Source organism: Choristoneura fumiferana, chromosome 17 (genome assembly GCF_025370935.1).
Source record: "Choristoneura fumiferana chromosome 17, NRCan_CFum_1, whole genome shotgun sequence".
Lineage (NCBI taxonomy): Eukaryota > Metazoa > Arthropoda > Insecta > Lepidoptera > Tortricidae > Choristoneura > Choristoneura fumiferana.
Window position 1 is genome coordinate 10,328,822 of NC_133488.1, and position 15,325 is coordinate 10,344,146.

Here is a 15,325-nt window from a genome sequence, read left to right on the forward strand (position 1 = left end):
CCGTGCAAAGATTGGTGGGGGTTATTATCTAATATAGTCCAGTGAAATAAACTAAGTGTCGTGAAAATAAAAGTGGCTTTTATCCAGCAGAGGGTGTCTGAGAACTGAATTGATTGATTGTCTAGCGGGCATTGAAGCTCGCTTCAATCTTATTTTACTTCAAGCTTAGGTGTTAAATCTTAATACACAAACTTTAAAAAAGTATTAACAAGCACATCAATATTATAGTCAATACCTGCATGTAATATTCACGATAGTCAGTATTTACTTCAGATACAAAATCGTCGTCTGTACAAAAATCATTAATAGCTACATAATAATAGATACAATCTTTATTTCATTTTATTTGTTTTGCAACGAGCTCAGTGGAAAATAGTTTTAAACTATCGAATTGCACCACCCTCATTAAGTTTCTCAAAATATTTTATTGTTAAACTTAACAAGAAAAATCTACTTAAAACACTATAGGTATATGTGATAAAAACCACATAAATAATAATGATTATGGAGTATTTTGACTGCCTTGATCGTATTGTGGTGCTAGGTATTTATAGATGTTTAGTTTATGTATAATAATTAATAATAATTATTATTGTTTTATTTCATTTTACAGAAGTTCTTATCGAAATAACAAGGTTGAGACCCCCTATTTAGTTATAAACTTGTGTCAGGAGGCCTCGCTCTTCTATAACTACATAGATACATATTAAATTAGTAAACCGGGAAAATTACAAACTTAACTTAAGTACTTAACATAAAACACTATTTGTATGTTATGGGTATGCGATCATGCATGTGTGTGTATGTGTGTATCGTATTAAAAAGTAGTACTTATTTAATTATCAATTATCTCCAAACAATTTGAATTCTTCACCTCCCATAATAATGCCATAATAATCTTATGAATGGCAAAACCAAATGAAAATACGCCAAAATATATTTTGAAAATCTCATTTGAATCTTATACTAACATGAATACATAAACTAACCGCTAAATGTAAATAAAACATGGCCAAGCCCACCGCGTTTGCAGTCACAATTCCCTAAAAAAGAGCTTTGAACGTGAATGCTCCGACGGCTCCGACACACGATGTTGAATCTCCAACAGATAAGAGGTACCTTTATCCCTTTCACGTCTTCTCACTAGCGACCATTTTTCATGTCTTTGTTGGGACCCAGTAGGTATTAGGGTGCGTCTGACGCTGACTAACCCTCCGTTAGAGAACGATTTAATATATATTTTTTTCTAAATTATTAACGCCATTCAGATGCTATCTTGCGCTGTGCATGTAGGGGAATTTAATTTTACCTGCGATGAAATTTAAATACGGATCCGACGGACGTGATTTAAAGAAAGGTGTGTAAAGAATACTAAGTAATGTCGTGGTTTTGACGTCTTGATGTTCATTTGTTGGATAATAGGTACCTAAGCTCTTTGTTTAAGATGCTATCTTTCCTTGATTATAGAGAACAAAAATAATCATCCGTGATAAAAGATGTAAAAATTACAAAACAAGTTAATTCATTATTGCAAAATATTTAACGTATCCTAATTAAGATCTAAATTTTAGATCTGATTAAAATTATAAAATTAATCTTTTATTTTTATTTTATTAGAATAGAAGTTGATATCTTGTCGAATTAAGTTGTTAAAGTAAATAGAATAACTTTGTGAGTAATTAATTACTATCACTAGACGAAAATTATAATCTTGGAATCTATGTATGTTTGTGTGTTCGTATGTTTGTCCGTCTTTCACGTCAAAACGGAGCGACGGATCGACGTGATTTTTGGCATAGAGATAGTTTATGGGCCAGAGAGTGACAAAGGCTACTTTTTATCCCAGAAAAATGCACAGTTCTCTAGGGAACGGCGCGCGATAACCGAATTCCATGCATGCGAAGCCGCGAGCAAAGGCAGTAGCATTATGATCTTGGCAGTAGTCTGTGTAGTTTTTTTTTTAATCACATCACTTTCTATAATACAAGTAGGGGAGAAAGTTATGATTTTAATAAATCTTTTCAACGAGTAGAGAATTTAACTTGAGCTACACATTTTGTATTCATTTTCACCACTTTCGAATGGTAGTGTGAAAACTTGGTTTCCTGGACAGATATCAGTTCAGTGTAAAGCAATATGTGAACTTGAAGGTACTTATAGCAATACGTTTTAATGGTCCATTTAAGGGGCTACCCGAGGTTTGCATCGATTTTTGACAAGTTTTGAATCGTATCTCCTACTTTTGCACTACAGATAGAATTATAAGTCAAACGGTTATCGATTTTCCAATTTTTTATCTCCATTCTTGTCTACCGTATTTTGAAAAATAATGAATACTTAATTTTGTATGATCTTTTTTAAACATTGTCTAAAAACACACTTATTTAGTATCTTTATTGAAGTGAAAGATCTAAAATATACGAAATCTGCATATTTGGGTTCGTTTTTGACGTCTCTAAAAACTGGTCGAGGGTTTTCATTTGAAATCAATGAACACAAAAGTTATGGACAGAAAACCAGTTTTTTGGCCTAAAACTATTCAACTTTGATGCCAAATATCTCGAAAACAATGAACTTTGAAGTAAATATGGGATACTATATTGCTTAAAGCCGTTGTTGTTAATATCATAAGCTACAAAAAACATTAGAAAACTAAGGAATTCAGATCGAAAGTCATTGGGGCTTGGAATCCCCTTAAAGAAATTCAGACGAAGTCAACCGATTTGAAATCCTCAAACCAAACGTAAACGAGGGTGGACGTGGCCTGACTTTTAATGTACGTACATAGCGAGGTAACGATTTGTTAACTAACCCCGATCCCCATTAAAGCTTTGGGTTCTTAAATCAAACAGAAAGGAAAACTTTCTTGTGGACGTTAACCGTACGAGCAGCTGCGGGTATGCTATGACAATGACACAGAAAGTACAGTAACGGAACAGCAACTGAAAAATAATAGATTGTACCTACAAGAATAAAACGTCAAATTATGTAAGGTAAACGTGCGAGTGCTCGTCACTGCTCCAATAGTTGCCATCTTTAATTTTATGACATTAGCAATACAGGTGACAGCGGAGTGTCATCTACTGCGCATTAGGGTGTCGAAAACTCGGACGTTTACCTTATGAAAGCAGTTTTATAGCACAACTAAGAAAAAATTTGTATGTCGTTAATATGTAGGTGTACATTACAAAATATTATTATTTTCTGCGATTGCAAACTTATTTGCAGTTGGCAAATTAACCATTGACCTATCTTTATGTAAGAGGCCAACAGTTTTCCAACGGTAAAGTGAAGTTTGTCCCTTAGTTCAGTTTATTTTTCGTTAGAACAATGTTCGGTAGGTACTGTAGGAACGACTGTATACCGCTGGCAGGTGGTAAACTGACCACCGGTTAGATTGACTTATTATGTATAATGTAGTATTGACTAACTTATGGAGCTTGATAATATAGTGACTTACTTATGTAATTAGTGTAGTAGTCTATAGTTCTCGATTATGTATGTAATTGTAATGTAGATTAAGCTTTTATTATACTTGACTGGGTCAGGTTATTTAGTGTCAATCATGAAATTTTGACCAATATTTATCTGGTACTAGACGAAGTTAATTTATAAATCAGGTCATTGTGCTTAGACGGTTTTTAATATCAGTAGCTATCCGTGTTTCAAGATTTCATCTTTACAAACGATTGACAGCGGTATACATGTCGGAGCACAGATTGCTCCCGACAGCCTGAGCGGCTGGAACCATCTATGTAAATGTATTTATAAGTGCTACCAAGTTCTACAATAAAATATAAATAATTGAAGAAATATATTGTTTACTTGATCTGAGTTTAAAGTCACGTGCGTAGATCCCCATTACCTAAGCTCTTACTAAGTTACAGTCCCCACAGTACCTACTTTTATGAGATACCTTACTTTAACGAACCGAATCAGTACTTACTTATTCTGTAATCATCATCCCAGCCTATATACGTTCCACTGGCTGGGCACAGGCCTCCTATCAGAATGAGAGGGCTGCTGCGCATTCTTCTTGGCAATGATGGTCTTTACGAAAGTGCTGGTTGTTTAAAAAAAACGGCCAAGTGCGAGTCAGACTCGTGCACCGAGGGTTCCGTACAAATCTGTAGATAGTAACTTTAAAACTATATAAAATATTTTTATTATTATGATGTAACTAAAAATTTACGGTTTTCGCAATTTTTCCTTTATCGTGCTGTAAGCGTTGCTTCGTACCTCAAGATCCTGAGTTCACGGGAAAACCCTGTAGGTTTTGATTCCCTTGCTAGTTTCGAAAATTCGCGGAAATTTGCGGCATAAACGGCTGTATCTTATGATTGCGTTGGCTTAGAAGTTTGATTTTTTCACAGCTCCAAGGGACAGTAGACCTGAGTATTCGATATAAATTTCAGCTTGATACCTCCACGCGTTCCTGAGAAAAAGGGTCTTGACAGACGGAGGGACGGACAACAAAGTGATCCTATATTAGAGTTCCGTTTTTTTCCTTTCGAGGTATGGAACCCTAAAAATGACGTGTAAAAGTGCCTATTCCTCCTACTACTTCTTTGAATTTGAATTTAACTATCGCGAGCTTACCTAGTACAGCGTGAAGTTTGATTAATTCAATTAACATATTAAAATGCACAAACACAGTCAGAAGTTCATAGAAAATACGAGATGCACGAAACTTCTAAGAAGGTATACTACACACTACTGCACAACGTCTAAGCGGTGCTGTGCATGTAGAAAATTTGTTCCGTAGGTACCTATCTTTTTGTAAGAACGTCCGCAATTTTGTCATTCTGCAACTGCTGTAGGTGCCTCCCAGTTTAGCGCTTTGTGTTAGGCCAGTCTAGAACGCACGTTCAAGTCGTCTTACGAGTATAATTATTTTGGTCTGACTCATCATCTTTGGCCGCTCTCCGGCGGCCGGCACCTACTATGTACATACTGTAAGAGAGGTCTTGCTTTATCCATTTACCATAGGTGGTTTTGTAATAATATATATGGAAAATACTTTATCATTACAGAAATAATTACGTAATCAAATAAAACACTGTTCGAGTTCCACACAAATCACACCGGCACCAATTATTTATCGGACGATCTTTTAAACTTTTTTCTAACACGCCAAGGCAGCATTAAAGTTCGTAGTGCATTTAGGTTAGGGTTATCCACTGACTATTAACATTTCTACCCCCTCGTTCATAAATGCTTCTTAAATATGTTAGCTTACCATTCCCATACTGAGAAACTATATTTTCATTTTGCCTAATAATTTCGTAATTTATTATGTAAAAAAATTAAAGGCCATAGTCGGGTTTCCATAGTAAGTTGGCCCTTACATCAAATCGAGGCTCGAGTGTTTTTTGTTCTTACCTCTTAAATAGTGAAGAATATTTATTCTAAGTAAAGACAGGGTCTGAATTAAATGTTTTTGAATTAGAATGTATTTTGGGGTTCTTTACAGTTTTCGTTGTTCTTCTTTTAGTCATTCGGCCTTTTGGCTATATGGAAAGAGTCATCCACTCTGGAGTCGTCTTTCCTTCTCCACTTATCCACGCAGAGCACGACTTGTTAGAAAAATCCATTGTTAAATTGGTATTGTGTCTTTTAATAATTCTAGCTGGTAACCCTGATTTAGGCTGTTTCGTCGCGTGTTGCGAAAAGCCTTTTGAAACGCAACGTCGTTTCATTATTTTCTGCTCATGGATGTAGTGCCAGCAATTTCGTACTGGTTCTTGCCTGTAATATAAACAATACATCAATATTATGACTATGAAAATTATATGCGTTCGTAGTTAAAATATTTAAATGTTCTAGGTTCTAAAATTTAAAAAAATAGACATGTAAATGGAACTTTGCATTAGACATGGTCGCTCGGGAGCCGTAGGCGTTTCGTTTTTGTTTTGCCGTAACGTACGTCAAGTGCACAAATAAGTATCTGTTCGAACCACTCAAAATATGTTACTACGGCCTTAGTACTTATTAGTCCGTGGTACTTATTTTTGAAATTTTGAATAGTTAATATTTTTACACTTGACTGCACAATGCTTGTACAATCAACTCTGAACTTCAGAAAGCAGCGTAAAGAAAATTTCCACACTGATTTAATTAAAACTACTTGAACACGTTTGCTATTCCAGCCAGAGAAAACACCCAGTTTATCACAGTCATAGTACCTGGTCAGCTGAAGGGCTCAGTGTTTCTCATAGTATATCACAACCCATCACACATCAAAATTAGACTCAAAATACTCCTAACCTGTAAATATTTTCATAAACATGTTGCGCAGCTTACTTGGCATTATAAACATCAACAAATTGTCAAATCGTAAAGTACCTACTTACGGTAAAAAAATTGCGGCTTAAATTTTTGCGCCTTAGACATATTTATAAAAAAATAGTGCGTTTAATTTGTCATTGTAAATTTTTGCAATAAATTTTTCATCGAAAACCGTTTTCGTTCGGATGCGTAAAGGGCCTTTGAGTTTCGTTTTTGCATTTCATGTACAACGGCAAAAGAATTTTATGCCTCAAAGCTTTTCCGACAGACAAAATGAGCTGTTTTTGAATATATTCTGAATTGCCATTATTTATTTTAGTTACTACGTAATTGTGTATCTTTGTTTAAGTATGTTCATAAAAGTTTACGTATTTTTTGTACATAAAAATTTTGTGTAGTTGCGTTTCTCTGAAACTGCTCTACTGATATTTATGATTGTTCTTTTTTGTGTAATATTTGGTAGGTATCAGAATAGATAGTTAAATATTTTTTACGCCCCGACCCCCACTTTTTATATGGCAGAACAATGTTTGCCGGGTCAGCTAGTTTTCCTTTAATATTTCCAATCAAAGTTTTTAAATCTCTTTGGTGAACAAACAACCAACTTCACATCGGCTCTTTAAAACAATGCGATAATTCGTAGAAAAGACTGGACTCATAAAACTGGCTGGAACAGGAACGTGACTGAGATATGGCGTATAATTCTAAAAAGGACGGACGAGATTTTAATGAGAGATCAGGTTTTTCAATTATCCTCATCTCACTTTCTTCGCCAAGTTTTACGTCAGATTTTTATCGACTGTGCATTTTTATGACCGGTTACAGCTTCCGAAAGTTGTTTAAAACACGAACTGGAAGATAAGTCGCATTTTCATCAATATTGTACGCATACAAATGGGTTGTAGCAAAATTGGATTTCATTTTAAAGGCCACTGCTTTGTTTATAAAAGTTTTAAGGTTTGTTGTTGTTATCTTTGCTTTTAACTTGCTTCTCGGAAAGTAGTCAATGTTTTTTTCTGAAAGGAGTAGATGATTGATAAAGTCTATCTATTATCTTAATTTTCAACCCCGACGCAAAAAGAGGGGTGTTATAAGTTTGACCGATATGTTTGTCTGTCTGTCTGTCTGTGACACCGTAGCTCTTTAACAGGTAGACCGATTTGAATGCGATTTTTTATTTGAAAGCAGATTTTCTTGCGATGACTCTTAGACATGTTTCATCAAAATCGATTCAGCAGTTTTTGAGATGTTGAACTTTGAATTGACAAAGTCAGGGGTTTTCCAACTTTTTGATGGTTAGGTTATTCAGTGATACAAAAAATGCTATTTTGGGATAATTTAATTTTATCCTGCGGTTCAAAGTGATAACTAGGTTCTTATTCCAATACTCAGGTGGCAGGACCTTGTGCAAGGTCCGCCCGGATTGCTACCACCATCTTGCTCGCTAATCCTACCGTGAAGCAGCAGTGCTTGCACTGTTGTGTTTCGGCGTGGAGAGTAAGACAGCCGGTGAAATTACTGGCACTTGAGATATTCCATGTTAGCCCTTTAGGTTGGCAACACATCAGCAAAACCCCTGGTGTTGCAGATGTTTATGGGCGGTGGTGATCTCTTACCATCAGGAGACCCACTTGCTCTTTTGCCATACAGTCAAATAAAAAATAAAATGTGTTTCATTATGTAATGAGCTATGGACATAAATACATTGAGTATAACGATCAAATTATATAATATTCGCAACCTCTAACAACAACAACATATAACATTCATTTAATCTTACAACGGAAACTATAACGCTCAAAAATATAAATAAATAAAAAAAACACTTTTACGGTTTCCTCGCTGCTATAAAAAAACCTAACATCGAAGGCTAAGGCGGGAGCTACGCTCCGCTTCGCTCCCGCCTTAGCTTTCTGAACCTAAACTATCCAAGTCGCTTCAGTTCCGAACCGTCTTGCTCGCTCGCTTCGCTCGCTAGCACAAATTTTGAAGTAAAACTTTGCAATACAAAAATTAAAGGGTGATAAACACCAAATTTTCTGGTTTTAATAGTTTAAAATTTACCAAGTATTTAGTAACAAAATATATCACGTGATAGTATATCATATTAATGTTATATAAGAAGTTATTACGTATTATAAGCGGTATACCTTATGTATGTTATATAATATGAATTTAGCCCACAAACATGTTATTTCTTATAAAAGTATATAAAACAACTGTTATACTAATCGAACGATATACTTAATGAAATTATAGTGTTTCATGTTATATATAATGTAATTATACATAATGAACGTTTATAATATGAAATTATATCTAACGTTTTTATATAACTTGAACTTGAACCCGACGTAAATAGGTAAAATCCCGAAATTTCAACCGCCCAGACTAAAGACATGAAATTTTGTACGGTTATTTTTATACCACTCAAATAAAGACCACGATGTACATGTAAAAATTTCCATGGCAATTTAGTTAGATCCCTGAACGGAAATTCTATTGCATAATGTAATGGTTAATTAATTTACAGAGAATCATGTCTTTATTTCCCCCTGTTTTCCAAGTAATTGTCGAGGAGTTGAAGCGACGTACGTTGTGGTAAGTACCTCGTCGGATGCTCAAAAGGCACTTTAAATGATAAACAAGAACAAAAACCCAACATCACAGTAACCTGACATCTGTGGTATTATTGGATTTATTATATTTCCAAGTCTCCTCTCGAGAGTAAGAGATAAAAAGCACTTTTATGTTATTTTTCTTATTTGGCCTTAAATTTCACGTTATATTACCTTTGTTTGAATTGAGGTCCCTTGGGAGCTGTTAGATATGTTATCATTATACTAAGCATTCTTATAACATGAAAAGTCTTTTTCTGTAATTCAAATAAGGCGACTCTTAGGACTATTACAAGCGTGTAGGTACAGTTTTTACAAAATAGTTAAACGTGTTCCCCTCTTGTTCATAGACACCTTTTACTTGACATTTTCCTTTGCCAAACGAAAATGAAACATAAATTTATTTTATTTATTTTTGCTCATAACCGGTCAGTGACATTTAAGTAATGATTATATGTATAATCCGACGAAGTCAAGCATATAATCATCTGTCGCATGGTGTTCTTGTTTCTATTGTTCTGTCAATATTTACCTTATCATCATCATTGACTAATGGCATTTACTTACAAAAAGATGATTTAAGCAGCTAGGTAGGTATAGTTGTTTAATTAATAAAAGAAATAAAGGTTAACGTGACAGATACGTTTTTTGTTAAGTTACCCCAAGCACATCTATTTCTCAATGATATAGTGTATTTTTGTGTTTTACATAATAATATACTCTTTATTATACAATAAGGAAAAAAAAGTGTTTATGTACAACTAACAGTTAAACATGCTAACATACTTTATTAACTTTTAGTGTCCAACGTTTTGTACTCCGCTAAAATACCAAATGCTGAACGGCGCGGTACAAAACGACATAGGTAAATCTACCCAGTCTTACAATAAGCGGCCACTGGGCGTTAGCACTTTTTGCCGGAACAATGAATGGCTCTTCTTCAACACGAAGCACATTGTTTGTTGACCGGTGTCCGTGTTTATGGCCTAGAAACACTGACACCACGCCACTAAAAGAGATTTATTAACACTTTATGCCAGCTTTATACGCGTTTAGGCCAAGTCAAGCGCAAAAAACATGGCTCATGAAAACACGCATTTATAGTTGATGCATTAACATAATAAATCTGAATGGTACAATAAAGTGCACACTCGAATAATATTCTTAACTAGCAGTTCCCTTTTGCAGCAGCAACTTAGTCTCCGTCGTGTGGAAACTTTTCACTTTTCCAGAGTAAGGTACAGTCACCAGCACCAATATCTGATACGACTCTATTTCTGGGGCCGGAAGGACGTGTCAGATATTTTTGCACGCTGTAGCAGATATTAATGCTGGTGACTGTACGTAAAAATAGTCCTAATCTGAGATAGAATAGAGCTCGCTATTAGACAACGTATTAAATATATTATATAATTTGTTAAAAAGTTTATTTCTCTACAACATGAGAAGAAACAAAACAGCAGTATAGTAAAGCACCTATATTATTACGAAGTGCATAATTAAGTTTAGATTCTGATACTTACTGTATACGGTGTAATGTAGTTAGAAATTAATGAAAATTCGTCAAAAACAATAATATTCAACCAATAGCGCGCTCGAGCGATGACATTAGCTACCGTCGTGTCGACCGACGATGCGGTCTCACTCCCGCAAACCGCTCAGGTCCGGCCCGCCGGCTAGGCTCTTAAATTTTTGTGCGATTTTTGAAAACGGGTCTATTTTGCGTCTAGGTTTTATTTTGGGGTCACCGGGACTCGTAATCAAAAAAGGGACAGTCCCTTTCAAAACGGGACGTCTGGTCACGTTATATACAGCATTACAAGTACAAGACACTATGAAACTACATAATACTGACCGTTTCTAACCCATTTTTGCCATAGGCAACGCAATATAAAGGCTTCGTTCAATTTTAGTGGTCAGTTAGAACTTTGTTCGTAAGTAAAAGTCTGTAAACTATGTAACTTGACGACCAAATGGCCAAGTGGTTAGAGAACTCAGGTTGAGGCTACACTACGAAGCTTGAGGTCCCGGGTTCGATTCCCGGCCGGGGCAGATATTTGTATGAATAATACGAATGTTTGTTCTCGGTCTTGGATGTTTAATATGTATGTATTTGTCTATATAAGTATGTTAATCCGTTGCCTAGTATCCATAGTACAAGCTTTGCTTAGTTTGGGACTAGGTCAATTGGTGTCAAGTGTTCCATGATATTTTATTTATTATTTATTTATGTACATACATTTTGTGTTTGGTGTCTGTATAAGTCAAGTGACAAAGTGAAAAATAAAGATAAGCATATGCGAAACTAATAGAGGCTTAACAATCAATTAAATAAAAAACCGGCCAAGAGCGTGTCGTACACGCCCAGTATAGGGTTCCGTAGCCATTACGAAAATATCAAATAATATTTTTCTAAGGATTTCGTATTGTGTACTGAATCTTCCAAGTTTAGGTATATTTTATACCTTAGGCTGCTATTTACTCTTAAATCTCCAGGTAATTCTCAAGCAATCTTAACCGCTATAATTTTCCTTGTAAATTTGATATATTTACTACCATTCTCATTTTTTTCTAATTTTTCCACCCAACAGTTTAGATTTGAGGGGGGGGGGCTCGATTTCAATGAAAATTTGCACTTTAAAGTTGAATATTTCGCAAACAGATCACTGAATAGAAAAATTGTCTTAGCAACCCCCAATGGTTTTAGAAGACCTATCCAACGATACCCCACAATATAGGGTTAGTCGAGAAAAAAAATCACCCGCACTTTTCGTGTATGGGAGGTACCCTAAAAAAATCGTTTTAATTTTTTTTTGTACCACTTTGTCGGCGTGACTGATATGTATATTCATGTCAAATTACAGCTTTCTAGTACGAACGGTCTCTGAGCTTACCCGCGGACAGACCGACAGACAGACATGGCGAAACTATAAGGGTTCCTAGTTGACTACGGAACCCTAAAAAGGAGGTTACCCCTGTTTTACCATCCATTGATTAAATTTATCTGACGAATAAATGTAATGCCGTCTCTGGTTGTTTTGTTCGAATAGACGGCATCACTTTATCCGTCAAATAAAATTAATCAATTGGTGGTGAAACCGGCCCTAAGTCGATTTAAAGTATCATCACAAATTGGTCGATTTGTTTCAAACATAGTGCACTATTGTTGCCTTAATTAAGGTAAAAGTCCGAGAGCTCGACACTATAATACGAGTACACATTTATTTTATTTTTTATTCTAGTGGATGGAAAACGAGCAAGTTTGTCTCCTGATGGTAAGAGATCACCACCGCCCATAAACATCTGCAACACCAGGGGTATTGCAGATGCGTTGCCAACCCAGAGGCCTAAGATGGGATACCTCAAGTGCCAGTAATTTCACCTGCTGTCTTACCCTCCACGCCGAAATACAACAGTGCAAGCACTGCTGCTTCACGGCAGGATTAGCGAGCAAGACAGTGGTAGCAAACCGGGCGGACCTTGCACAAGGTTCTACCACCTGCAAGAAAATAAATGAATCCTACTAATATTATAAACGTGAAAGTTTGTGAGTGAGTGAATGATTATAATGTTTGTTACTTCTTCACGCTGAAACGGCTGGACGGATTTTGATAAAATTTGGCAAAAAGTTAGCTTATAACCTGGATTAAAACATAGAATACTTTTTATCGCAATATTCTCACGGGAAAGGGATAAAATCTTGAAATAACAACCGCTGGGCTTAGAGTCATGAAATTTTGTATGTCGGTTCCTGGACGTCTGGAATAACACATAAGCTACTTTTTATTCTGATATTCCCACAGGATAGGGATAAAATTTTGAAATAACAACCGCTGGGCTTAGAGTCATGAAATTTGGTATGTAGATAGCTGGATATCTGAAATACATAGGCAACTTTTTATCTCAATGTTCCCTCGGGATAGGGATAAAATCTTGAAATAATAACCGCTGGGCTTAGAGTCATGAAATTTGGTACGTATATAGCTGGACATCTGGAATAACACATAGGCTACTTTTTATCCCAATATTCCCACGGGATAGGGATAAAATCATGAAATAACCGCTGGGTTTAGAGCTGGGTCATGAAATTTGGCATATTCAAAACCACACTGTAATTTTAGGGAATTCCTACGAGAATTTAATAAAATCCCGGAATTTCGATTCAACTGTGTCTAATGATTTAAGCGTGCGAAGCCGCGGGTAAACGCTAGTGAAAAAATAAATAAATGAGACCTTGGTGTCCTCTATTGCTAATGAAATAAAATTTAAAATGTCAACTATTGGGACAGTGACCGAACACTCGTACGTTTATCTTATAAATAAGAAATACTGAAAAGACATTGCTTGAGTAGGTAAATGTCTAATTTGGTGGCATCAATAGCCGTGTTACCTGAAACCTTCCTCGTCAAAATAAGGAAAATTTAAATTTCAAATTATAATGAATAATGAAAACGGTTCAAACAGATTAATTTTCGGTAATCATTAAATACATTTCGTGAAAGAGTTATTCATTAACTCAAGGGTGTTTTCCGTTGGTCTTCGTATATTTTTTTCTATTGCGAATTCGCTTTAATTTGACGATATTCCAATCCTTTGAAACCTTAATTTTACCGGCCGTAAAGTGCTTTTCAGTGCTCGACTGTCTATCCTCTTTACCTCTTGCCAGTTTTTCAACGAAGACATAGTTTTAATTGGAGTCCTTCCGCTTTGCTTAAGGTCTCTTAATTGAATTTTTTTACATTTTAATTTCAATGGACTTGATTTGATGGCTGAAAGATTTTGAATTCATCTCATTATTAAGTGATTAAGAGTCTATTGAGACTAGACGTTATTTAATTCTTTCTTATAGTGTAGCGACGAAAAAGGGGCGAATTTATCACGAAATGAAATACAATTCGACCTTATTTAATTATACTAGAGTGAGCATACTATTTTTTTCGTATATTGTAGGAAACATTGTAGTTAATGTTAGTTCAAATGTCTCATGAAAATGACGTACCTAGGTATAAAAAAGCAGAAGCAATAGGAATGAAAATTATTTTCCGACATCTATGAAAAACCGGGAGCTCTCAATAAATCTGTTTCTCAATGACAAGAGGAATTGCGAAGAGTAAATCACGCAAAACACAATAATGGCCGTTTGTGTTCGAAGCTAAAATACGAATTCTTCAGCGGAATTTAGTTCAAAAATGAATGTAATATTTTCGTTTGATGCAAACTTTTATTCACTGAAGGTGCAGCAGTAACCAATAGAGTAAAAATTACTTTATAATCTTATATTTGATACATGAACGAGCCACTTTGGCAATTGGCATTGGTCAAAAAAAAACAATGTTTATTTTTATTACATATTTTTTTCATAAAATAGGCGAATTTAAGACACGTATTTGAAGGATTTTGGTTTTAGTTGAAATTTAAATTTTTTACCCTGTTTAGAAGTTACCGGATACATAGCTATATGTTGCCAAGGCGTTAAAAACTACGTTTTTCGTTGCCCATCACAATTATTTAAAAAAACGTAGAGTCTTCTGTCACCTGGCAGTGTTAAAATATTAGCGGATTAGTTATATAACGTTTATTAACGATGAAAGTCAAACACGATTAAATAGTATTTTTTTACAAAAATATTATAAAATTATTTAATAAACCTTTTCCTCGAAATGGTTTTGGAATTAGACCACATTGTAAAAAAGTGATCAATGCCACTCTTAGTTAATCAAGACACTAGAATTAGGCTCAATTAAAAGAAAGGATAAGCCAAAGGAGTATTTGTTAACATCTAATAGCCCCTTAATAAGCAGATGTTATGATCCATATTGAAAAAAAATTTTTAGTGGTTTCATGGCATAGTGAATAATACCATAATTAATACAAACTTGTTTTTTATGAATAAAAAAATAATAATCATCATAATTCTAATAATCAAAATTGCTTTGTTCCATGTAAGGATAAAGGGTGTTTACAATCTTGTCGCTGTCTCTTTATGTTTATACTTTTGTATTGCAAAAATTGTAAGAAGACATATAAATTATGACAAGGTAGTGTTTATATATCCTTGATCTAGACTGTTCGTACAGCCCAACTCGCTATATATGCTGTAGAGCCCATATTACTACTCTATTAGTTATTACCTCAGTGTACAATAATTTTGCTAAAAATCACAAAGATACGATACTCATTAAAAGTGAAGTGAAGACAGAGTGAGGAGTTAGCAACAAGTAGTGATATCTTTTCAAGACAATGTGTAACGTGTTATTTGGAATGTATATTATTATGATATATTTACACCTCAGCTTTGTTTTGTCCTTTTTCAGACTTTGATGAATATCATTGTACTGAGTATAATAACATCAGCTAGAATAGGTCCACTGCTAAACAAAGTTCTCCCCCCTTAGAACGCCACAATGAACGACAACTTG

The 15,325-nt window shown here is 34.9% G+C and overlaps 1 protein-coding gene across 1 annotated transcript in view; it reads right to left on the bottom strand.

The window, feature by feature from the left end:
* Positions 1-5,698: 5,698 nt before the first annotated feature.
* The window catches only part of LOC141437178 (uncharacterized), a 64,525-nt gene continuing 54,898 nt past the window's right edge, over positions 5,699-15,325 (bottom strand). Inside the window, exon 3 of the mRNA XM_074100438.1 lies at positions 5,699-5,748. Within this exon, the coding sequence (XP_073956539.1) occupies positions 5,699-5,748 (50 nt within the window). The remainder of the gene's footprint in view (positions 5,749-15,325) is intronic.